Source organism: Cottoperca gobio, chromosome 6, assembly GCF_900634415.1.
Source record: "Cottoperca gobio chromosome 6, fCotGob3.1, whole genome shotgun sequence".
NCBI classification, from domain to species: Eukaryota; Metazoa; Chordata; class Actinopteri; order Perciformes; family Bovichtidae; genus Cottoperca; species Cottoperca gobio.
Window position 1 is genome coordinate 27,059,694 of NC_041360.1, and position 25,958 is coordinate 27,085,651.

Consider the following 25,958-nt stretch of genomic DNA (forward strand, 5'->3'; position numbering starts at 1 on the left):
TTTTTTGTAGACTGAATGGTTGAGAACAGATTGCGGTCGTAAACATCCAGTGCTGTTGATGTCAGGCTCGCGGCTCTAAGGACATGTCTGTGTGTCGGTCCTTCATGTCGGTCCAGACTGAAATATCTCAGCAGCTCTTGGCATGAGACGGAGAATCTTTGGTAATCCTCTGACTTTCATCAGGCCAACATTGTATTCTGACCAAATACCTGCACAACTAATGACGTTCCCATCAGCCTCAGCTCTACTTGTTTACCGCCAATTAGCCATTGTTAGCATGCTACAACTTGCTAACAATATACCTGATAATCATCTGCAAGTTAGCATGCTGTCATTTAGCATTTATCCTCGATGTGTCTCAGCACCGCCCAGCAGGACGTCCTGACATGTGACGCCAATGCAGAAGAGCCTTAACCCTTTAACACCTAAGCCAAAAAAGCCTCAACATTTTCGCCTGGACTTTTTTGCTCATTTTGACTATAAAAAAGGTCCTGTGAGTAAATGCTTTTGCCCATTTTCCAACAATACCTGGAACTTTCCATATCTGGCAGTCATTTACAATTTATTGCATGTTATGAGAGTGTAATAACAGTTTAAAATGAAGAGAAACACAAAAGCGGAATTTGAGTTTAGTGGTTTTGGTAACAAAAAACACTGCAATTGTACATGAATAAGAGATTTAACATGTTACATTTGAAGTTTGAAATGTATACAACTATTTCCAGTAAAAGCTTTGAGTCTTTTACTCTTACATCTGCAAAAACAGGCCATAAAATGGAAAATATGAACCTGCAGTCTCTCTAATTTCCAGCAGGGGGCAACAAGAAGTCAGAGTGTATAGTCTATGAGAAAATGTTTCTACTTCTCTCTTGATTTATTTCCTCAGTAACATTTTCCTGATGAGTTTATGTCTCAATCTGTAGTTTTAAGTCTTCTTCAACACATGATGTTCATTTAGTAACTTATGGAAACATTTAAAATAGAGGATAAAGCAGCGTCTCTTTAGGGCGGGGCTACCTGTGATTGACAGGTCTTACAACTTAAACCCTTTCACAGTGTTTTCACTCCATGAAAGTTAAATGTAATATTTTGGTCCCTAAAAATGTTTTGTTCAGCGTTCGGTTGTGTTTAGCGCCACCCTCTCATGTCACTTCTGGTTGCAAAAACAAGATGGCGACGGACAAAATAATAATAATATAATAATAATAATAATAATAATAATAATAATAATAATAAGCTTTATTTGTATAGCACCTTTCATATAAGAATTTCAACCCAAAGTGCTTCACAGCAAAAAACATAACAATTAGTACAAGGACAGAGTAAGATCATTTACAGTACAATAATCACAGTGTTGATGTAAATGAGTCTGAAGTACCATTATAAAAATAGCATAATTAAAATAGTATAAAATAGTAGATAAAATAGCAGCCTTTACACATTCTTTGACATTTTCATAATCCCTTTGTCTGTACTTTCACCTATATTTGTTTTAGCAAATAATCCACATACTTTCTTCCTATCCCTGTTCTCTGCTTCCTTCTCCCAGAACATAAACTGTCTTTATGTTCTTCCATTGTTTTCAACGCTTCAGATTTAATCTTTCTCTTTGACATTACTTTTTACAACATTACAACCTTTCTTTTAACTTTCTTACTTCCTTAACACTAAATGATCCTCCTTCAAAAAAACCAAGCTTAAAAATGTATGAAATCATTTAAATTAGTTTAAAGTGGCTAAGATAAAAATATATGAAATATCACCATTAAAAGGCCAAAGTAAAGAGATATAAAATATCACTATTAAAAGGCTAAAGAGATATAAAATATCACCATTAAAAGGCTAAAGTAAAGAGATATAAAATATCACCATTAAAAGGCTAAAGTAAAGAGATATAAAATATCACTATTAAAAGGCTAAAGTAAAGAGATATAAAATATCACCATTAAAAGGCCAAAGTAAAGAGATATAAAATATCACTATTAAAAGGCTAAAGTAAAGAGATATAAAATATCACTATTAAAAGGCTAAAGAGATATAAAATATCACCATTAAAAGGCTAAAGTAAAGAGATATAAAATATCACCATTAGAAGGCTAAAGTAAAGAGATATAAAATATCACTATTAAAAGGCTAAAGTAAAGAGATATAAAATATCACTATTAAAAGGCTAAAGTAAAGAGATATAAAATATCACTATTAAAAGGCTAAAGTAAAGAGATATAAAATATCACCATTAAAAGGCTAAAGTAAAGAGATATAAAATATCACCATTAGAAGGCTAAAGTAAAGAAATATAAAATATCACTATTAAAAGTCTAAAGTAAAGAGATATAAAATATCACCATTAAAAGGCTAAAGTAAAGAGATATAAAATATCACCATTAAAAGGCTAAAGTAAAGAGATATGTTTTTACTTGTGAAGATATTGAGCTAGCTTGCCTCCCTAATGTCTGCAGGTAAAGTGTTCCATACCTTTGGTGCATAATTGAGGCTGTATCCCCAATTTTCTTTTGGATGTTTCTGGGAACATTTAATAAACCAGTAGTGGATGATCATAATGTTCTTGGGGGCACATCGTTTATTAGAGAGTTGGCAGTGTAACTTGGTGCGGTTCCGTTTAGGGCTTTGTATACAAGAAGGAGGACCTTAAAATCAATTCTAAGAGTTACTGGAAGCCAGTGTAGAGCGGCTAACACTGGACTGATGTGGTCTCTCCTCTTGGTTCTAGTCAGCAGCCTCGTTGCAGCGTTTTGGATGAGCTGAAGTCTCTCCGTTTTGTGCCAGAGTGCATTACAGTAATCGAGTCGGCTTGAGATAAAAGCATGGATTAGTTTCTCAGCATCCTTTTGATTTATAAATTGTCTGATGTTAGCTATATTTCTAAGGTGGAAGAATGATGTTTTTGTCACCTTGTTTATGTGGGATTTAAAGCTTAGATCTGAGTCTATGATAACACCAAGACTTGTGACTTCAGGTTTAATCAAAGGAGTAAGTTTCCCCATGTTATTCAGCATCAATATGCCAAACTCAAGGCTTCAAAACCGTAACGGGTGACGTCACCGTAGCTACGTCCACTTCTTGTATACAGTCCTTTGCATGGCTGTAGACTCGTGGTCTTGTGTCTGAAGACTCTCTTTCTTATTCCCCACATTTTAACTTTGTTTTGTTCAATATGATAAAAGCTAAGTGAACATTTCTGTTCACTTACTGGAAATGTTCCTTATCTTTCGACCGCATCTTGTTGCCTTCATTTGTTGAAGGACTTATTTAAATTATTTTCATGTAAAACATTTATGGATTTTCTTCAAAAGCTCAAACGTTTTCAGCATTCTTAGATTATGAATCAAGCTGAAAAGAAAGTTACCCGTTCATGTTGGGGCTACACGTGGGCTGCTCAGGAGCAACTGTTTCTCTGGACACAGCAGACATTTGAGCAGCGATGGAAAGTAACTAAATACTCCAGTGTAGTACAATGTCGAGTTACTTGAATACAATGTCCTGCTAATATATTTAACTATATGCATGACTTCTCTCCTCACGTGTGGCTCATTTTGTTTTGCTGCCAACACTTGCTGTTATTGGTCCAAAAGTTTGAATCATCCAAAAAGAGTTTGTTCACAATAGAAACAAACCAAACTGTAGTCCAGCTGTGAAAAGAGGTGCAGTAGGTGTGAGAGCGCCCTGATACATATAGTTACTAGTTCCTTTCAGCTTAGTCAGTAACGGCCAAATACAGGGAGCCACCTGTAGGGCCGGGGCCCCACCTGGTGGAGAAGTCCCGCCACGACACTGTTCATTTGGTTCAATGGGTTAACCCACAAAACGATGACATCCTAAAACCTGTCTGCGTTGGTGATCAGCTCAGGCCCGGCCAGTGGAAGTTGTCAGCTCAGTTCTACACATTTAGCAGGTCAGACTATAGGGGTGGGGGGAGAGGTGGTGACAGCGCTGAGTGAGGCGCAGACAGGCGCAGATGATGGAGTTGAAGACATGCTGGGAATGTGGCAGCGGAGGGTGACGGGGGGGTCAGGTTCAGAGACACCGGCAGGTGTTTTCTACTCGAGCCTCAGGAATGTTCTGCACGGCAGGTCCGAGAAGCGTGTTGCCTTTCCTCACTATGTGGCAGCATTAATGACTATATGTTTATGTTTGATTCATAAAACCGATGTAGTAGTAGCACTTTGTTTGGATGCATCCACCATCTGGAGTTTGTAGCGTGGACGAAGTGTCCATGTCGCCACCCGCAGGGACGGTGAACGCTTGATTTACTGCCTGTCAATAAGAAATGTGTAATATAAAAGTGTAACAGCAGATAAATCTCCCCACAGCTGGTTATGAAAATGTGTTGCTGATGTTTGTCATCAACAAGTCAAACTGAACATTCATCCAGATACACGACGATCACCTGCAGAGGTGCAAAGTAAGTACAACGTACTTAAGTACATTTGGAAGTACTTGTACTCCATTTTCTGCTACTTTATACTTCTACTCCACTACATTTCAGAGGCAAACAATGTTACTTTTCACTCCACTGCATGTATTGGATAATTAACTAATAAATGATGTAATATTATAATGTTAAACTACCCAGCAGTTTATAAAGTCATTAAAACGACCTTCACCAGCTGCAACATTAAAGTGATGAACACATTCATGCATCAATAAGTATAATGCAGGAATATAATGTATATCATTCTGCATAATGATACTTTTGGTACTTTAAGTATATTTTGTGTGCAGGAATACAGAACAGAGTATTTCTACACATACAGTACTTCTTCTAGTACAATCATTATTATATTATTATATTTCCACTGCAGTTAATAAAGACAACGCTAGTGAACGTCATGTTGTCAACTGAGTCAAATCAACAACGTTTAAGTGGCATAATTCTGATTGATCTGTATCCACATCCTCATGAACTGTGTACTCTGTACTCTGTGCTCTGTACTGTGAGCTCTACCTGCCATATCCTCATGAACTGTGTACTGTGTACTCTGTGCTCTGTACTGTGAGCTCTACCTGCCACATCCTCATGAACTGTGTACTGTGTACTCTGTGCTGTGAGCTCTACCTCTCACATCCTCATGAACTGTGTACTGTGTACTCTGTACTCTGTGCTCTGTACTGTGAGCTCTACCTGCCACATCCTCATGAACTGTGTACTGTGTACTCTGTACTCTGTACTGTGAGCTCTACCTGCCATATCCTCATGAACTGTGTACTGTGTACTCTGTGCTCTGTACTGTGAGCTCTACCTGCCACATCCTCATGAACTGTGTACTGTGTACTCTGTGCTGTGAGCTCTACCTCTCACATCCTCATGAACTGTGTACTGTGTACTCTGTACTCTGTGCTCTGTACTGTGAGCTCTACCTGCCACATCCTCATGACTCACTGAGTCTACAACAAACTAAAAGATACGTTTAGTGAAATCTGAAGTAAAGAGAAACTTCTCAAACTTCTTACTGGTGACAAGTCTCAGCCATGTAGTTCTAAAAGTAAATGTACTGTGTACTGTGTACTCTGTACTCTGTACTCTGTTCTCTGTACTCTGTACACTGCACTGTGTACTGTGTACTGTGTACTGTGTACTGTGTACTCTGTACTCTGTACTCTGTACTCTGTACACTGCACTGTGTACTGTGTACTGTGTACTGTGTACTCTGTACTCTGCACTGCAGCACAACAATTCAGCAGGATAAATAAAGTGATCTTACATGTTGTGGAGCTGACAGCAGCATCTAGTGACCACATGAGGAGCTGCAACTGAAGTCTTCTGACAGGGACTGATGGTGTCTTCTTCTTCTTCTTCTCCTTCTTACTTATTATATTGTGGAGCATTCTATTCGGTTCGAAGTCTAAGTTTTTCATTCTGCTCTTCTTCGGATTCTTATGACTCTTATCGGTGAGTTATCATGCTTCGGCCTTGTCGGTCTTCCCTTTCTTTTCTTCTTTCTTCTTCGTCTCTATTCTTCTTCTTCTTCTTCTTCTTCTCCTTCTTCTCCTTCTTCTTCTCCTTCTTCTCCTTCTTCTTCTCCTTCTTCTTCTCCTTCTTCTTCTCCTTCTTCTCCTTCTTTTCTTCTTCTTCTTTTTCTTCTTCTCCTTTTTCTTCTTCTTCTTCTTCTTCTTCTTCTTCTTCTTCTTCTTCTTCTTCTTCTTCTTCTTCTTCTTCTTCTTCTTCTTCTTCTTATTATTATTATTATTATTTTTAGTATGTTTCATCGACACAAAACCAGAAAACAAATCACTTTCAGCACAAAACGTTTCTCCTTGACGTTGAAAACCAAAAAGGTCCGGCTCATTTAGATGCTTTGTAAGAGCTGCACATATCAAGTGTTTCTCACAGTTCATTAAACATGTCCTCCAATAACTGTAATGCAACGCTTTAACGCCAAAGCTTGTGCAGCGTGTGTAATTTAGAAGTGCTAAAAGTTGTGACATTGAGAGCAGCTTATTAACAACCTTCATTCAGAGAGGAGGAACTAATCAGTGGAATCAGCTGCTGCAGAAACCGACACCACAGAAGCTAAATAATGTTAAAGAAATGCTAAATAATGCTACAAATGAATACAGAGAAATATAAAAAGCAACAGAATATCATGTTCATACAATAAAATGGCTTAAAAACACAACACAAAGTGTAATAAGGTCCGATCAATTAATCCCATTAAACTGTCACTTTACCTTCATAGACCTACTGTGTATATTACTTATCATCATGCATTTATATTTACTGCATTCCTGTTTACATTCAGCAATACTGTACACTGTCTACCACACATTTATATTACTTTATTTTATCATTTATTTTATTTTAACTTTAACATTGTTAGAACTTAAAACTTACAGATAAGCAGTTTTAGATCTCAGCCTCCTTTGTATAAAAATAAAATCACGCAAGTAAAACATTAGAATCTCTTGCAGAAGTTTACATATAGTAGATTATAACGTATATACAATATAAGATAAAATACTTTTGTGGTAGACGGGTGTAAAGTAATTAGTGAAGAATATAATGTAACAGTAGTGTATTAGAATCAGAATCAGAAATCCTTTATTAGTTCCACAACGAGGAAATGTACCTTGTACGAGTACACAATAGTTAAATAGAATAAAAGTAGTAGAAGTACAAAGTGGTTGATAAAAAGTTGTAAGAGTGAATATTGCACATGGCAGTGATAACTGCACACTGTGGTGGGATAGTGTGTTGTTGGTGTGGTGGTCTACCAGGGGCCGTGGTGATTGTACAGTCTGACCGCTGCAGGGAGAAAGGACCTCAGAGATGAGGCCGACAATAGCAGAGTCGTCAGAGATCTTCTGCAGGTGGCACTTTGCTGTGTTGTGGAGAAGTCCGCAGTGTAGGTGATGAGAACCGTTCCCTGGGGGCCCCCGTGCTGCAGACAATCGTGTCCGAGTGACACTCCGGGTCCTCACATACTGTGAACGGTTGGTGAGGTAGTCCAGAATCCAGCTGGTGAGGTGCTGATCCACCACCGAGCGCTTCAGCTTGTCCCCCAGCAGCCTGTATGAATGGTGTTGAAGGCACTGGAGAAATCAAAGAACATGATTCTCACAGTGCCCCCAGCCTTCTCCAGATGAGAGAGGGATCTCTGCATCAGGTAGATGACAGCGTCATCCACCACGATGCCAGGTTGGTAGGCGAACTGAAGTGGGTCCATCTATGGTCTCACAAGGGGCCGAAGATAGCCAAGGACCAGCCTCTCCAGGGTCTTAATCAGCTGCGATTACAGCGCCACCGGCCTGTAGCTGTTGAAGTCCTTGGGGTAGGGAGTCTTTGGAACGGGTACCATACAAGATGTTTTTCACAGTTGTGGTACCCTCCCTTGCTTCAGGCTCAAGTTGAACAATATCTCCACAATCCTGCACAGTTGGTCGGCGCAGGATTTGAGGAGCCTTGAGCTGATGCCATCTCGCCTTACACCTTCTGAGCTCACTCCTCACCTGGTTGGTTGTGAGGGGCAAAGTGCAGGTAGTGGGTGGAGGGATGGGTGTGGGTGGAGAAGCAGGAGACAGAGTGGAAGTGTGAAGTAGCTGCCATGGAGATGGCAGGGTCGTCTCATAGTGATAAGAACAATGGGGGTTGCAGCAGGGAGGAATGAGCCGGGAGAGGGGCGCCTAACGGATCAAATCTATTGAAGAAGATGTTCAAGTCATTCACCCACTTTAGGTCCCCCTTGGGATGAATCTGGCTCCTTGTACCCAGAGATGGTTTTTAGGCCTTTCCAGACACGCTGACATTCCTCTGCTGCAGCTGCTCCTCCATCTTCTTCCTGTAGGTGTTCTTTCCCTCCCTGATCTTCCACCTTAGCTCCCTCTGAACAATCCTCAGCTAGTCTTTGTCATCTGACCTAAAGGCCCTCTTTTTGTCTTTGAGGAGAGCCTTTAGCTCAGGATTCATCCATGGTTTGTTGTTTGGGAAACATCGTGCAGTCCTGGTGGGTATGACATTATCCACACAAAAGTAAATGCGTATAAGAAGTAATAAATACATATAATACAGAGTAAGTAAGTAAAAGTATAAACAGGTAAAGTGATCGTGTACAGTTTCTTACTTCTTATAATTACATTTCTTAATGGCAAATAAGCCGTCGCGATCATGCAAATACAATAAAATGACGTTCCCATCAGCCTCAGCTCTACTTGTTTACCGCCAATTAGCCATTGTTAGCATGCTACAACATGCTAACAATATACCTGATAATCATCTGCAAGTTAGTATGCTGTCATTTAGCATTTATCCTCGATGTGTCTCAGCACCGCCCAGGAGTAAACCTCCTGATAAGTGAAGCCAATGCAGAAGAGCAGAAGAGAACCTGCAGTCTCTCTAATAACCAGCAGGGGGCAACAAGAAGTCAGAGTATATTATTTATTTATTTATAACCAGGATATGGCCTCATTGAGATTAAAAATCTCTTTTTCAAGAGTGTCCTGGCCGAGACAGGCAGCAGCACAGTTACAGACAAAAACAACAATCACAATCACAACATTAATTAAAACATTTACTGCTTCAATGTCTTTAAGAGTCGCTTTAAGTCTGTTCAGAGAGACCAGCTCTCTAAGCTTCAGCTCATTCTGCAGCTGGTTCCAGGCAGCCGGAGCAGCGTAACTAAACGTCCTTTTCCCAAGTTCTGTACGGACCTTTGGGACAGTTAAAAGAAACAAGTCCTCGGCGCGAAGCCAATATGGTCCACTACATTTCCTACTAATGTAGCTCCTTAGGTATTGTGGAAGAGCACCCAGAATAGCTTTATAAATAAGGATGTGCCAGTGTTTCAGTCTACGGGTATATGTATAGAAGTCTATGAGAAAATGTTTCTACTTCTCTCTTGATTTATTACCTCAGTAATATTTTCCTGATGAGTTTATGTCTCAATCTGTAGTTTCAAGTCTTCAAGTTTGAAGACAGGTTCAGTAATCCATCTTGTTGTGCTTCCACAGTATGACTGTGTGCAGTATTCTGCAGGTTAACACAGTGACAGTTGTAAAGTGCAGACAGTTGCTGCTCTCCTGTCTGCAGATGGCTCTCCTGCTCTGTTGGCTCTTTTCTAATTCTGGCCGCTGTGAGTGGACGTGAAGAGCCAGCTGCTATCTGAGGATACGACACAGCCGGCAGCGGAGATCAAATATAACCTGCACTAACTCCGAGGAATGAGATGCCGAACACTAAAGATTGTTGAGGCTCTGGAGTGTTTACTCTCCAGAGAGATGTGCTGCAGAATCAGAGCGGTGAAATCAACCAGACTGATGATTTACGGCCTATTATTGACATGAAAACCATTACCTGACGGGATCCGGATTATCTGGGGATGTAAGTGCTTTAACGTTGTACGGTTGAAACTGGAGACTGAATGTCGGACAATTTAGTTTCACATTTTTTTATAGGTCACTATGACAGAAACCAGAAACCATAGGGAGCCTGGGGGTGAGCGAGAAGCTTCATAATAAACACATTTTAATATTTAAAACCTTTGTTTCCTGATAACATGTCATTTTACTTTGTGGCAGCTCAACAAAACGCTGCGTTTGCCTTTATGGAACTGAGAACAACTGCAGCAGGATCCAAGGGAGCAGCTGACACCAACACCTCCCTCCACCGACACATAAATAACTTTCAGCATTGTTGTTTGTTTTTTATCTTTCGCTGGAGATTTCTGGTCCATTGAGAGGATGGGATCAGGGGGGAGAAGGGTTATCTATGCAACACACCAAGAATTCAGAATGAGTTTGAATCCATTTAAATGGAACCATTATTATATTTAAATATATATATATGTGTCTCTATTTACTGTATCTGCTTACTTTCCACATCCTTAATCTCAAGCTTCAGATTCACATTTTATGTCCTGTGATTGTTTTTAACTATTCAAAGAATGACCGTACCATATTCAGAACATTGTGTATATTTTTGATTTGCACCTTATTGATATATAACATGTTTGCACTCTTTCATACTTTGTATCCCGAGATCAATAAAGTTCTATCTTCTCTGACAGCAACAGGAAGCTGAATGAACCTGCCTCAGCAGGTCACTTAAGTTCATCTGCAAGAAGAAAAGAGAAAAACAAGTAATTATTGTGAATAAAACAAACAAATAATGACACGAGATTCAATAACTCACCTCATCTGCTCCAACTGGAAATAAGACTTTTAGTTTGAGCCTTTGAACCAATTTAAGAAATTAAGGATTCGACTGTTTGAGCCAAGAAATGATTCATCTTTACAAAAGTTTGCCTCTCAGTAATGGACAACATGTCAATTGTGGAGACTCTCAGGTCTGTAAAACATTACACATAGACTTAGATTGGACTAAATTGGCTCCTATGAAGGTTAAAGAGTTTATTTCACTAGTAAAGTTACTAAGTTTGTATAAAGAGTGGCACTGTCTGTGGTGTAGCCTACAGGTAGCTAACGGTTAGCTATTGGTTACAGTAACAGTGTAACTACAACAAGTATTACTTAACGTATGGAAACATTTAAAAAATCCCAAGTTATTAGTATTGTTTTATATTCTGGGACTTGAGAATTCATACAATTTGAAAAGACTTTTAAAACGTCATGTCTCATTTAATAGGAATCAGCATAAAGTTACGTTAGCATTAAGACTGTAGCATAAACTCTAAAACAGTTCAGTTATTGTGCAGGATGAGAGAAAAACGGACATTTTAAGTACAATATTGGTGTTTTCATCTTACTGCCAGGTATAAATGACTTACAGTGCAGCTGCTTCCAGTTCCAGGGTGAATAAAATTAATTCATTGTGACTTTTATATCTGTGAGACCAAAAAACACTGTAGTTCTCAAAACCCCCCAAACTGCTCTGCCAAGCAAACAGCGTGTCAGTGCGGTTATTATTTTATATTTATTCATACTTTGCCACATGGAGCATTGTAATCATAGACAAAAGAAAGTGCATTATGAAAAATCATTTGTGAATCGGACGTTGAGACGAATCAGACAGCGGCTGGATTCTGGTGAATTCGAGTGTTTAACAAATTCTACGAGACTTTTAACAAGATGAACTTGAAGCTTTTGTATTTAATGTGACAGCAACAAGAAGATTAAAGTACATCACACTTCTGATTGAACAGTTTAGAAAAGATGGCATGATGTTGTTTAGTACAGACGAAGGCTGAATTATACTTCTGCTATATTTCATCCTTTACTGACCGTTGGCTCGTCAGGCTAACGCAACGGCTAACGCAATGGTGAACGTCACTGGGCAGTGAATCTAACACGACTGGACACCGATTCATGTGGTACTAGTTTTATTTTTTAATTGAGAATAGATATATTGTGTGCATGATGTCATTACTTTGGAATAAATAAATAAATAATATGAGTTTCAAATAAACTTAAAGATGAAAATCTTCTCAGGATGTAGCACCAACACAAAATACTGTTTAATTCAATTTCTGGATTTTAGATTAAAATCTCACGTTTATTTTTTGTTTTTCATCAATATTTAGCTGCAGAAGCATAAATCAGCCTCCAGAGAACAAAAGCAGGTTTGATTCACCGCTCATGTACTAATACTGACGTCAGTACATACAGTACAAATACACCACAGTACGCTGTCAACGCAGGCAAAAGCAGAAGGAATTTATTCAACGGAAGAGTTTTATTCCAAAAACTACCCGAAACCTGCTTCATCTACTTTACATTATTACAGGTTTTACATTTGGAAAGTAAAAGCTGTGTAACTGAACTCCTGCTTGGGATAAAAAATACTTTTATTCATTTGTGAGAAAACTTAAAATAAAAAGTACGGTTGAATATAATTTCATATTTGCTCTATAATCACTTAAAATCCTGCAAACCAACTGTGGAGGTTATCGCTCATCACTTACTGAACCACACAAGAAGCTTTAAACACAATCGTTGTCGGATGTGTACCTTCGGTATCCACAAGGTATTCACATCGTGCATCCGTACAACCTTCCACAGCAGATAATAAACGTCAGAGGTTCACGTGGATCTGCACCATTTTGGAATAAAACTCTTCCGTTACAAAGACATTGAACTGATTTCTATCCTGAAAAGCGTTTAAGCCAAACAATCAACGGCGGATCACATTTAACTGTCAAACATCTTCTTCCTATCGGACTTGTCTTCAATGTTCTTACGCCAGTCGCCCACATCGCGCAGCTGCTTGTCCTGTGAACACAGACGACACTTCATTTAGTTAAAGTATTGACCAGTAAAAATATAAAATACAGAAAAAGAGGAAATAAACAGGAGCCGAATGGTGACCAGCTTTATTTCTGACATTAGGTGGACGACAAACTGATCGAAGATCTGAATATATGTTTGTGTTGTTTGATTCCAGCGTTCGGTTTTACTTTACTACGAACCAGATTAGCACTGACGTTAGCTTTGAATAATCGCAACTGGAAATACAAAAAGAGCCGACTCCAGAGGGCGTAATGAGTAACGTGAGCTGATGATCCGCTTTGATTCGTGTTTGGTCCAAACACACGTTATTGTTCATGGTATCTGTGTTTTTAGTTGTCTAACTGCTCGTTTTAACACCCTGTAAGACTTTTACTAGATGTGTACAGAGATCTTATTATCTGTATCTGTTCACCCAACGAAATGAACTGTCTCTGTATTCGGATAGAAAACCGCTAAGAGTTTTATACAGGAAGTGACGTTAAATCGGTCAAATGTTGTATTTTTTGACCTAAAAGCATCACATTGATTTAATATTGGCATATAATTAACTAAGAAATGTATTTCCACATCCTCAAACTGAGTTTTATGAACTGTCTGAGCAATTTCCATCGCATTATTTGTGCTTTCCTGACTAAAGTAATAGGATTCTGGTGCATCCCTAGTGAGTACCGTAGTGTTATTATTCACTACAAACATACAAGTTGTAATAACCCAGATTAATCTTTAAGCTAGTGGAACAGAGTTTGTAGTTAAAGCTGATGTAAAGCAGGTATAAAACACCAAGGTGACAAACTGAACCACAGTTTAAGGAAATGAGTCGGTAGACGGTCGTAAACCAGGAAGCAGCTCACCTCCTCCTTGACCTCCTTCTTGACCTGCTTCAGGTTGGCCCTCAGGTCCATGTTGACCGTGTGCTTGGAGCCCAGCAGAGCCTTCAACATGGCGTCAGCAGACATGCGGACTTTCTTCAGACGGGGTCTCTTGAACTTTCCTCTCAGATCCACAATCTTGATGTTGAGGTCTCGGACCTTCAGGATGAATTAGGACAGAAGTATAGACTTTTATTCAGATGATCAGATTGTTATGGTCATTATAGTATTTTATTTGTGTCAAGTATTTAGTAAAACATACGGTTACAATTTCACAATTTTATGAAACAGGATTTCCAAATGTTGGCCTGTTGTATTTAAAATACAATAAACGAGAAGAACTTAAGTACTCGAGTAAATGTACATAGTTCATTTCCAACATTTACCCTATGAATTATATGATAATAATATTTCCTTTACAATTTACAGAAACATTTTTACTTGTATATAGATATTGAATGTTGTTGGTCATTCGTACTTTTTATATATATCTTATACTTATACCTATTTTTTTGGAGTCATAGGAAAAACAAACAATAAGGAAAAATAAAGGGATGAAAATAATTAAATAACATTGTATATTTATATTAAAAAATTGTAATTTATATACATAATTAAATACATATTTATTAAAAATATTTATTTATAATTATACCTTTATTATTGAGTCAGAGGAAAAACAAAAACAACAGGGAAAAGAATAAGGAAAAATAAAGTGATAAATATATAGATATATATTAACAAATTGTAGTAATAGAATCATTTAAATACATAATTATAAACAATACAATACAACAATATATGAATACAATTATACCAAAATAAAATAAATGTGATAAAGCTTTACCTAATTATTCTTTAATGTGTTCCTCTTTGTATTTCCACATTTATTTTCTTATCCTTTAAAGATTTATTCTGTTTTATGGCACTCCTTTGACTCCATATTGTTCTCCTACTTGTGTGTTTTATTTTTAACTTCTCTTTGTTCAGCTGTGTTGTTTTGCTTTTAGCCGTAAGTCTATTTCTATCTTCCTGTAAATTGTTCTGTGTGTAAGAACATTGAGACTTATTGAGGACACACAATAAATCAGATGCATAAATAAAACAGCTGAGAGAAAGTGTCTCACCTCATTGAGCACCATGTTCAGTTTGAACTCGATGCTGTATCTCTCCTCCTCACTGATATCAATCTGCTCGTGGAGTTTCTGGCAAAGTTCCTGAAGAGAAAACATTATTGTTTTAATAATTTGTTAAGTTTGCTGAATGATTGCAAGCTTTCAACAAATTGATTTGATTTAATTTTGGCAAAAGATATTTTCATCTAGTGTTAAACCGAAAAAACAGACAAAACAAAACAAAACAGGGAATTCTATTATTAGACAAAAAAACAAACACATTTTGTAGATTGTTTAAAAAGAAGTCGTAATATTTGGAGAATAAAAAGTCGACTGACAAATATTAAAATATTAAAATATTAAAATATTAAAATATTAAAATATTAAAATATTAAAATATTAAAATATTAAAATATTAAAATATTAAAATATTAAAATATTAAAATATTAAAATATGAATGTTTTAATAATATGAAAAAAGAAGAAAATCTTCAGTGATTCTCCAGCAGCAGTGTAAAGTAACTCTCTTTAACTCTGACTGCACTTTGTCTGTCTCTGTCTCACCATGAGCTCGTCCTTGGAGTACGGCACCTCCAGAGGAGGAACTTTATCTTCTAGGAACTTCTCCCTCTCTCCAACCTTCACGTGGGATTCAGCGTCCAACAAATTTGTCGCCACCAGCAGCATGCATCCCTGTGGACGACGCCAGCGTCAAAAGTATTTTAAGATCTTAAAAACAGCTTCTCTGCTCTTCTTCGTAGAGAATAACAATAATAATAAATACATAATAAATGCACTAATTTCTTACTTTCAGAGTATGCTTACGCCTCGCAGACAATCTTTTCCTGCAGGTGAAAACACAAAACGTGAATCAGACATTTGGGCTACAAGGACATAAATAAATCCATTAATCTGTTATTATTAATATTTCTTGTGTTTTATTACAATCATGTTGTGCTGACAAAATTGGTTTTGAAAAGCAAGCGTCACATAAAAAGGAAGAAAATGCTAACTCTTATATTTTAACATTGTGATTGCATGATTCAGCTGTTTAACCTAGCGTTAGCAATTAGCTCATTATTAGCCTGCCAATTCAAATAATCTGACGCAATACACACGTTAACTGAAACAGGCTAACGCTAAGTTAGCCGGCCGTAGTGACTTTCACAATTGTCTCTAAGAAGAAAGTTGCAGTTTGATGGCGTTTAATATTTAAAAATGTGTTCCAATAATAAAAACAGGAAGCAGTTTCTTAATTAACTGATAAACAAATTAGAAAAGTTCATCGATGTCAGTAAAGCTTCCCGCTAGTTTAACGATTAACGTCATCGTCAGCTAACATAGCGTTAGCCTGCTTCACAATTAATTGTTTGTATTTCGTCAAGTGATTTAAATTGGCACATTAACAATTAGCAACATGCTAACGCTCGGTCATTTCAGCCGTGTGCGTCACTTTTAAGTGTCCCCTGGAAACAGTTTGTCGTTGGGTGTTTTCTTCTGAGACTCTTTACTGAATATGATTTTATCACGTTAGCAGATGTTATCAACGCTAACGTTGAAATAATGATAAACTAAGAAACTTTCAAAATGGTTATCTTAATAATATAAAAATATATTTTTTTAATCTGGATTCACATAAACGCAGCGAAAATAGTCCATAAAATGTACAAAATTCAACAATTTTATCCTTTAAAAGGTTCCTCACTTGTTCTTCGGCCTGAATTTGCTGAAACCTGTTAACGAGTAAGTGAGACATTCTGATAAACATATTAATATCAAACTGTTTAACTTACTCGTCGGCCATCTTATCTGCAGGATCCTGGAGTTATCTGATCAAACAAAACACATTAAAGACGCCGTTAAAAAGATTTTAAACTTTGGACATTCGGATAAACTTCTATAAATGTAGATGCAAACTCTACGTGACACAAACTGTAAAACTGTATGCAGTGTAATGTAAAATTAATATCTATGGGCATATGTGAAAAATAACATTAGTAACAGAGAGAATAAAAAACAACGCTCACCATTAACAAAACCTTTAAAGGTTTAACTTGATATTGTTATAATAATTAAAAATACTTTATCCGTCTCTCGAGGGGAAATTCAAGACAAACAGAAGCACACACAATCATTCACACACATAAACACAATACAAATATGACACACACACACACACACACACACACACACACACACACACCCACACACACACACACACACACATGTATAATATTCTCTGATCTATTGAAGATGCTGAGACATGTTTTACAATCTTTATTTTCACTAAGTCGTCAGACAAAGTATTCGTTGGACAGTTTCCACACTTGTGCTGTGACGACGGTTCTTCTGCTTTAGTGAGATTATCATTTCATTTAGTTTTTGATGCATTTAAATCCAGAAAAAGACATTAAAAGACAGAACAAAGTGAATCTGACTTATCCAACAAAGTACAAAGTGCTTCAAAGAGAGAATAATTAAATAAAATGCCAGTAGAAATGATAAAACACATAAAGATAATAAAAAATAAAGATATATTCTTAATTTCTTGAAGTTTAAAGCCTCGTCTAACCCTCCCGCAGCAGCAGTCTCACGTTTCACGTCTGGATCAACTTGTTTCTATCTTCAGACTTCAACGTGAACGGCACGACTTCAGTGGCTCTGAACTTTGTGAGCGGCCGCGTTAAGCCTTGAAGGACCAGACCGGCTATGTTTAGCAGCTCTGACGGGACGGAGGTCCAGACATCTGCGAATAACTCCACAACTATTGGACGGACTCGCCTGAAATGTCGTTTTTAGACTTTTAGGATGTCTTTTTACTTGTAGCGTCAGAATCTAACTCATAACTTTTTACACTTCACCTTAGATCCCATTTTCAACATGTATATATCGTACTATATACACATTTTTACATATTTATTGTTGTTATATATTGTATATCCACATTTAGTTTTTACTTTTAATTTAATTTAATTCTAAAATGAAGCAACTGTAATGAAACCCACTTTCTCCCGGGAAACTATGAAGTATTATAAAGTATAAAGTATTTCATACCAACTTCTCGCTTCACGACCTCTGAAACTGATGACCAGCGGTTTTATTTTATTCTTTTACAGGTCGTTGTTTTTAGTGATAAGGACCTGCTGTTATTTCTATTATTATTTACAGTTTCTTTGTTTTTTAAAGTTTGCTCATTTTTTCTTTATGTATTTGTAATGTAAAGTTTACTCGTCTGGAAGATTAGCCTTGTTGCTACTTTGGTAGCGGATAATGGAGATCCATATAAATACACTATGAGGCTAATGCTAACATGCTAACACGCCATTTGTTAACATGTTACATTTAAATGCTACACTTTAGCATATAGTACCATATGCTACATGCTTAAAGTTAGCATGATAGCATGCTAGAGCTTTGCTTGTTAGCATTAGCCAACATTTACACTTGTCCATCACGATACCTCTAAAGACTCACTGAACTTCTGTCAGTTTTAATAAATCTTTTGATTCCTGAGAGCAAAGATCTGCGTCGGTGCGCTTCACTTTTACACACATCAACGAGCGAAATATATTATATATATATATCATTATATATAATATATTTAGAATATAGAAGATAACTGAGATTCACAAGCTGCATGAAAAAACAGCAATAAATTAGACTTCAGTCATTTTTTCAAAATGCAAATACAACAGAAACGTGAGCAGCGCGGAGGACAATACTTATGTCCCGCATTTAAAGTACAGCTGAAAATACTCAAAGTGTCAAAGTAAAAGTACTTTCCCTGCAGTCAAAGATATTAGATTAAGACTGAAGCATCGATGTTGCTGTTGTAGCCGGTGGAGATACTTCTAAATACTTTATACACACTTAGCTAGATTAGATATTGCACAATCGTTCCTCTTTGCGCCTCAACCAGACCCTGATTTTCTTAAGACTAAGAGGTTGTGAACTTCTGGTTTTATGTTATAAATGTATCACATGTTTCTGTAATATAACTCTTCATCTGAAAGTAATCAGTAACTTTAACCCTCAAATAAAAACGATTCCTTCTCAAATGTAGTGGAGTCGAAGTAGAAAGTAGCATAAAAGAAAATACTTAATACTTAATACTAAATAAGTACTTTATAAAATGTACTTAAGTGCTTGAATAATAACTTAGTTCGTCTCCGCTGTGTATTTGTGAGGCCCCCTCTCGAGGGGCTCGCGGGCCAGATAGTGACGGATTAAGACTCTATTCCTGGAGCCTCAGCTGTTCCCAACATCTTCATTATGTTGAAGCGGGCTCGTCTGAAAAGAAGACACGCAGGCATCCCGAAACACAAAGCTGCCCGGGAACAAATGGCTGTAAACCAATAACAGGCCGGGGGGGGTCTCCGGGGCTCACAGTGTATTTTAGGACACTAGAAAGTCGCAGGACAAAACAGCATGTTGCTCAGGAGATGGAATCTGCAGGGTTAAATTTAACTTTGTCTTAAGTAAGTGTGTGTGTGTGTGTGTGTGTGTGTGTGTGTGTGTGTGTGTGTGTGTGCGTGTGTGTGCGTGTGCGTGCGTGTGCGTGTGCGTGTGTGTGTTTGTGTGTGTGTGTGTGTGTGTGCGTGTGTGTGTGTGTGCGTGTGTGTGTGTGTGTGTGCGTGTGTGTGTGTGTGTGTGTGCGTGTGTGTGTGTGTGTGTGTGCGTGTGTGTGTGTGTGTGCGTGCGTGTGTGTGTGTGTGTGTGTGTGTGCAAAGGCACTTTATATATATATATATATATATATAAAATTAGGAGAAAGTGAAGACCAGTTTTGAGATATAAGTATAGAAATACTCCATTACAGGTAGAAGTCCTGCAGTAAAAAACTGCACTTTAATTCAGACAATGTGTCATATTCACATTTGTAGATTTAAAAAAACTTTTAATAATATTTTCCTTTTCTTTCAACATCTGCTTATTTTACATTTTAATGACTTTAATTACTGTGTTTACGTTCGCACCATTGACATGAAAACCTACTTAATAAACTGAATTCTGATTCTGCATAAAAATGTATTCAAAGTACCAAAAGTAAAAGTGCAGAATGACCCAACTCAGAGTTGGCATATTAATATTTAACTACTTAAAATACTGCCATAGTACATTAATTATACATTAATAAATACATTAATGCTGTCTTAGTGTTCCTCAAGTAAAGTAAAAGTTAAATTCCACAACTGTAAACTTTAATCGTCACTAATTCTCTAAAAGTTGCAGCAAAAAACAAAGTAATGTATTTTTTTTATTTCTATAAAACCTAAAAATACAAGCGCAAAAATAAACCTAAAATAAAAGGAGTAGTTTAGAGCGAAACATAATCCTCAGTCAAAGCTCCGCTCGCTGGAATCAAGAATAAAGCTTCAGCGTCGCTCTGTCATCTCAATGTTTGCGGTTAACAGGCTAAATTTGGTGATCGGGGATTAAAGCGTGAAGTGAAGACAGAGCCTGCAGCTGCAGATTAGACCCCCCCCCCCCCCCCCCCCGGTGCTGACAGGGGGGACAAACACTGACGGATCCACTTTCAAGTTCTTGCCTTGTAGTGGTGTCGCCGTGACTCACCGCAGAGCCACCGTGTTTCTAAAGCGACAAAGAAAAGTCCTGGAAAACCACTGAGGCTACGAGAAGAAGAGTTGTGCTAATGCAACACTTGTCACGTAACAATAAAAGCACATTAAAGAAATCTAATAGCAACTAATCATGTCCTGAAACACAAATCATATCCAAGCATTCCCAAAGACAACGCACTCTGATCTTTTGGCCGATCAAACCAACCAAAGAAACTTCCACAATCTGCTCAATCAAAGGTTTCCAGGGAAACAAACTAAATCGGATTTGAACAAACGAAACATAGATTCCGAACAACCGTAACGACAAATGAAGGATTTCCCGCTGCAGTCGTGCAGAGAAGGTGCATGCAAACCACCAACACGTTTTCTCCATCTACTGAAAACAGAGAGAGTTCTTACTGTGACCGGGGGAGGAGGTTCAGCCGGAGTCCCAGGCACACCGAGCGTTGGGAAGGTATATATTGCAATCTCTGAGAGCCCCCTAAATCCTCCACTTTCTCTTTATGGAAGCGGATTACTGGTCAAACCAATGAGCTGGCAAGGTCATGAAATACAGTACAGTGTCATCTGCCCCCTGTCCTCTGCTCGCCTCATTATAAATAACTCACCCTTTAAGATTGTTATCTGTATTATCTTGTGCTTCTGACGGACAGGAAGTGATCAAACCTCAGAGGCATCCAGTCATGAATCTGTCATATAAATATACTGAACTTTGAAAAGTGAGTTTCTCTGCCACGAGTGTGTCCAGGTGTGTGAGAGGACGTGTGTGTGTGTGTGTGTGTGTGTGTGTGTGTGTGTGTGTGTTGATGCTTTCAGCCTGTAGAAAGTCTTTACAGAGATTATTCAGAGTGAAGGTTTGTGTTGTACGTGGAGGACAAAACGCTGACGGACAATGTAAAGACAAAGAGACAAAGATCCCTCTGAGCAGCAGTTCAAGAAGAAGAGAAGAAGAAAAGCAAGAAGCTGAGCATCAACATGTGCAGATTTAAACAGGAGCAGTGGGCGTGGCTTATAGAAGTCCCTTTCAATATGTCAAACGTTGTATTTCCTAATGTGATGTTCATGGGCACATGTTGTGTCTTCAAAGTGTCCAATTCATTTAATCTTGGTTTATAATGAACGATACAATATATATACAACCACAAACCTATAAACAACCGAACGCTGATACATGCAGCGTGTTACATCTAAATGCTAAAACGTTGTTTTCTCAATAAGTCGACTTCACTGGTTTGTAAATGAAGGAAATTAACATATTTTACTGGAACGAATCTGATGAAGACACGTTTGTGTTTTCTTAACAACGATGAAGGACTTTGGAATGAAGCTCAACCTGACAAACTGTCATGATGAAGCTCCGCCCATCAGCTGACTCACCTGAGACAAACAGGAAACAGGTTGTTATTCTCACTGAGACGACACACACACACACACACACACACACACACACACACACACACACACACACACACACACTAAGATCCACCTTCACACTGAAAGCACCACTTCCACTGAGAGAGGAGCTGCAGGAGGAATACTGGAATACTTCCACGTCAAGCAGCTGCTGAATCCACACACTGAACCAGAGTTTTACAAAGTGAAGTAACTTTCAGGGAACAGGGAGCGGCTGAGCGTCTGTGTTTCCTGCTTCACTCAGAGACTAAATGTCTTCCAGATTAGAGGAAGATCTCTGCTGTTCTGTCTGCCATGAAGTCTTTAAAGATCCTGTTGTTCTGTCGTGCAGCCACAGCTTCTGTAAAGGCTGTCTGCAGAGCTGGTGGACGGGGAAACAAATACGTGAGTGTCCACTTTGTAAGAGAAGATCTTCAAGAGATGAACCACCTTTAAACTTGGTGTTAAAGAACCTGTGTGAGAGTTTCTTACAGGAGAGAGATCAGAGAGCTTCAGAGGATCTCTGCAGTCTGCACGCTGAGAAACTCAAACTCTTCTGTCTGGACCATCAGCAGCCAGTGTGTGTCGTCTGCAGAGATTCAGAGGAAACACAGCGACCACAGATTCAGACCCATCGATGAAGCTGCACGACAACACAAGAAGGAACTTCAGGAAACTCTGCAGCCCTTAAAGAAGAAGTTAGAGGCTTTAGAAGAAGTTAAAGTGAAGTCTGATCAAACAGCAGGACACATGAAGGTCCAGGCCCGACGCACAGAGACGCAGATTAAGGAGCAGTTTAAGAAGCTGCACCAGTTTCTAGAAGAGGAAGAGGAGGCCAGGATGGCTGCTCTGAGGGAGGAAGAGGAGCAGAAGAGTGTGATGATGAAGGAGAAGATGGAGGCTCTGAGCAGAGAGATAGCAGCTCTTTCACACACAGTCAGAGCCACAGAGGAGCAGCTGAGAGCTGAAGACATCTCATTCCTGCACAGCTACAGGACTGCAGTGCAGAGAGTCCAGCTGCAGCGCCCCCTGCTGGAGGCTCCACAGCTGCTCTCAGGAGCTCTGATAGACCAGGCCAAACACCTGGGCAACCTCACCTTCAACATCTGGAACAAGATGAAGGAGATGGTCTCCTACTCTCCTCTGATTCTGGACCCAAACACTGCTGGTCCAGGACTCATCCTGTCTGAAGATCTGACCAGTGTGAGAACGAGGAGAGAGATCAGCAGCTTCCTGATAATCCAGAGAGGATTGAGAGTCCCTGCTCTGTCCTGAGCTCTGAGGGCTTTAACTCAGGGACTCACAGCTGGGACGTCCAGGTTGGAGACAGTACAGGCTGGTCACTGGGTTTGTTAGCAGAGTCTGTCCAGAGGAAGAGAAACATACTGTCTGAAGCATGGACAATATGGTTCTATGATGGTGACTACGGAGCATTCTCTCCATCACATCCAGACACTGATCTCTCAGTGCAGAAGAAGCTCCAGAGGATCCGAGTGAATCTGGACTGGAACAGAGGGAAGTTGTCGTTCTCTGATGCTGACACTAACACACACATACACACCTTCACACACACTTTCACTGAGAAGATGTTTCCATTTATTTACTGTTGGGATGAAGTGAATATTTCACCAGTGAAGGTCTCTGTGACTGTAGAACATCAGAACTAGATGATGATGACGATGATGATGATGATGATGATGATGATGATGATGATGATGAAGATGAAGAGAATGATTATCTGTGACTGTAGAACATCAGAACTAGATGAAGATGATGAAGATGATGAAGAGTTTTTGAGCAACATGTGACGATGTTGTCCTGAAAACATGTGGGATAAAATCGGTTTCATTTACAGTCAAATGTAAGACGTTAAAACTACTGACAAAGAGAATAAAGTGATAAAAATCAATAACTTTAAAGAATCGTTTCAGATCGTTTCATGTCAAAGTTGACTTCATGATCCGATCAGTACATTTGTTTATGAATGCAGATATATTCAGTTATAGTGACACTTTGAAATGTAGAAGGGTTTGCAGGATCCTGATCCAGGAAGCAGCTTCACTGAGAGAAACCTGGATCAGTTCAACATTAGTCTTTTATTTCTTTAGCTTTATTTAGTAACGTGATCCAGATGAACTCAGTAAAGTTGGAGCAGAAAGCAGGTTCACTGCTGTGTCTACACACATTACTGATGGAACATCACAAACTACACTTCAGGGGAACTTTGTACAATATTTAACTAGATTTCATATTTCTGCACCTGTCAATCAGCTTGTGATTGACAGGTCACATGGATGTTGGTGGTGGGAGGAGCTACGATCAGCCTTGTTGATTATGTCTTTAAAGGGAAGTTTGTGTGTATTTGAACTGCAGGTGAAACTTGATCCTCGTTGATTTGTTTGTTGGTGTAAAGTGTTAAAGACATTTGATTTGATCCGTCTGTTCTTTGTAACTCAAATGAGATTAAAGCCTCAGCTGGAAGCTGAAAGTGTCATGAAGCAGAAACTGAGGCTGCTTTTGTTTCTAATGTTGTAACTTTACAATGTAAGGCTGAAGAGTTGCTCTTATAGTCCTCAATAAAACGGTCACATTCAAAGCTTTCGACATGTTTTCTACATCAGGCCTCAGCTTTGACAAAACAATTCCAAATATTTCAAGAAACAAATATCTCATTCCAGCTCACAGCTAATTGACTGAATTATTGGTTATTGATATTATTGATTGAATAATATAGAATATAATGCGACATAGGCCACGCCCACATTCAGCAATCATTATGGAACTTTATATCGTGGTTAATACTGGCCCTCAGAATATGTGCACCAAATACGGTGAAATGTTTTAAGCCCTACTTTGAGGTACACATTTGTTGTATTTGCAGCACCCCCTATGGGTCGGAATCAGAATGTTTTGGTAGGAACTATTCCCCAAGTGGGAGTGAACATGTCCAAAATCAAATCAATCAAATGTATTTATACAATATCACAAATAATACATTTGTCTCAGTGTTTACAGACTGTACAGGATACAACACCCTCTGTCCTTAGACCCTCTGTCCTCAGACCCTCTGTCCTTAGACCCTCTGTCCTTACATCCTCTGTCTTTAGATCCTCGCACCGCACAAGGAATAACTTCCTAAAAGAAACCCCATAATTAAAGGGGGAAGCATGGAAGAAACCTTAGGGAGAGACTGAGGAGGGATCCCTCTCCCAGGACGGACAGACGTGCAATAGATGTCGTGTGCCCATTAATTGATTTGTAAGTCAGGAGAAGGATTTTAATTCTATTCTGTATTTTACCGGGAGCCAGTGCAGAGCAGCTAATACAGGAGTAATATGATCCCGTTTCCTTGTTCTTGTCAATACACGTGCCGCTGCATTTTGGATCAACTGAAGAGTCTTAAGCAAATGCAAATGCAAATGCATGAATTAGTTTTCCTGCATCATTTTGAGACAGGATGTGTGTTATGTTTGCAATGTTACGTAGATGAAAGAAGGCAGTCCTTGAGATTTGTTTTATGTGGGAGTTAAAAGACAGATCCTGATCAAAGATAATGCCAAGATTCCTTACAGTGGTGCTGGAGGCCAAGTTAATGCCATCCAGAGCTTCTATGTCATTAGAAAATGCATTTTGGAGGCGTTTGGGGCCAAGTATAATAACTTCAGTTTTGTCTGTGTTTAACATCAAAACTTTGCTAGACAACCAAGTTTTTATGTCCTTAAGGCTTGAAGTTTGGCTAATTGATTGGTTTCATCTGGTTTAATTGATAGATATAATTGGGTATCATCCGCATAACAATTAAAGTTTATACCGGGCTAGACACGGGGTAGACACGAGGTAGACACGGGGCAAACGAGGCCAGAGAACAAAACTGGAAGGGGAAGTCCAGGTAGGAAGTCGGGGGAGGCCAGCGAGACAGGGCTGGAGGCCGGTGAAGCGGGCAGGACTGCCCTGGAGGTGGACGGGGAGGCCAGAGCCGCTCTGGAGGCAGCCGAGGTCGCTCTGGAGGCCGGCCCGGAGTCACTGGGGTCTCTGGAGTCCAGGGGAACCCAGGAACTGGGGTCTCTAGAAGCGAGGAGAGCACAGGGACTGGTGTCACGAGAGGCAAGGAGAGCGCAGGGACTGGGGTCACGAGAGGCAAAGGAAGCACAGGGGCTGGGGTCTCGAGAGTCGAGGGGAGCACAGGGGCTGGGGTCTGAAGAGGCAGCAGGGGGACAGCTGGGGTCTCAAAACACAGGCAACTGACTCCTTAGCTCAGGCTTCTTTTTCGCTTGAGCCGCCCATAAAGACACCAAAGAGTG

The 25,958-nt window shown here is 39.0% G+C and overlaps 1 protein-coding gene and 1 pseudogene across 2 annotated transcripts; one reads left to right on the plus strand and one right to left on the minus strand.

The window, feature by feature from the left end:
* Positions 1–11,600: 11,600 nt before the first annotated feature.
* Positions 11,601–20,685, minus strand: LOC115009258 (troponin I, fast skeletal muscle-like). 2 transcript variants are annotated; one of them, XM_029433130.1, is made up of 7 exons: positions 20,665–20,685; positions 16,477–16,512; positions 15,492–15,528; positions 15,248–15,376; positions 14,696–14,785; positions 13,551–13,727; positions 11,601–12,681 (listed from the first exon to the last, which is right to left on the minus strand). In XM_029433130.1, the coding sequence occupies exons 2-7, from the start codon at positions 16,485–16,487 to the stop codon at positions 12,601–12,603; spliced, it is 525 nt and encodes a 174-aa protein (XP_029288990.1). In that variant the 5' UTR covers positions 16,488–16,512; positions 20,665–20,685; the 3' UTR covers positions 11,601–12,600. The 2 variants fall into 2 exon arrangements, with proteins under 2 accessions (XP_029288990.1, XP_029288989.1); XM_029433129.1 differs by lacking the exon at positions 20,665–20,685 and adding an exon at positions 17,278–17,293.
* A 635-nt stretch (positions 20,686–21,320) lies between these two features.
* LOC115009254 (nuclear factor 7, ovary-like) lies at positions 21,321–23,965 on the plus strand (annotated as a pseudogene).
* Positions 23,966–25,958: the final 1,993 nt, after the last annotated feature.

Excerpts from the sequence above, each read along its gene's own strand:
- LOC115009258 (XM_029433130.1), bottom strand. Across the intron at positions 13,728-14,695 it reads TGAACATGGTGCTCAATGAG|GTCCGAGACCTCAACATCAA; the intron begins GTGAGACACTTT and ends TTCATCCTGAAG. Across the intron at positions 12,682-13,550 it reads AGAAGGAGGTCAAGGAGGAG|GACAAGCAGCTGCGCGATGT; the intron begins GTGAGCTGCTTC and ends CTGTGTTCACAG.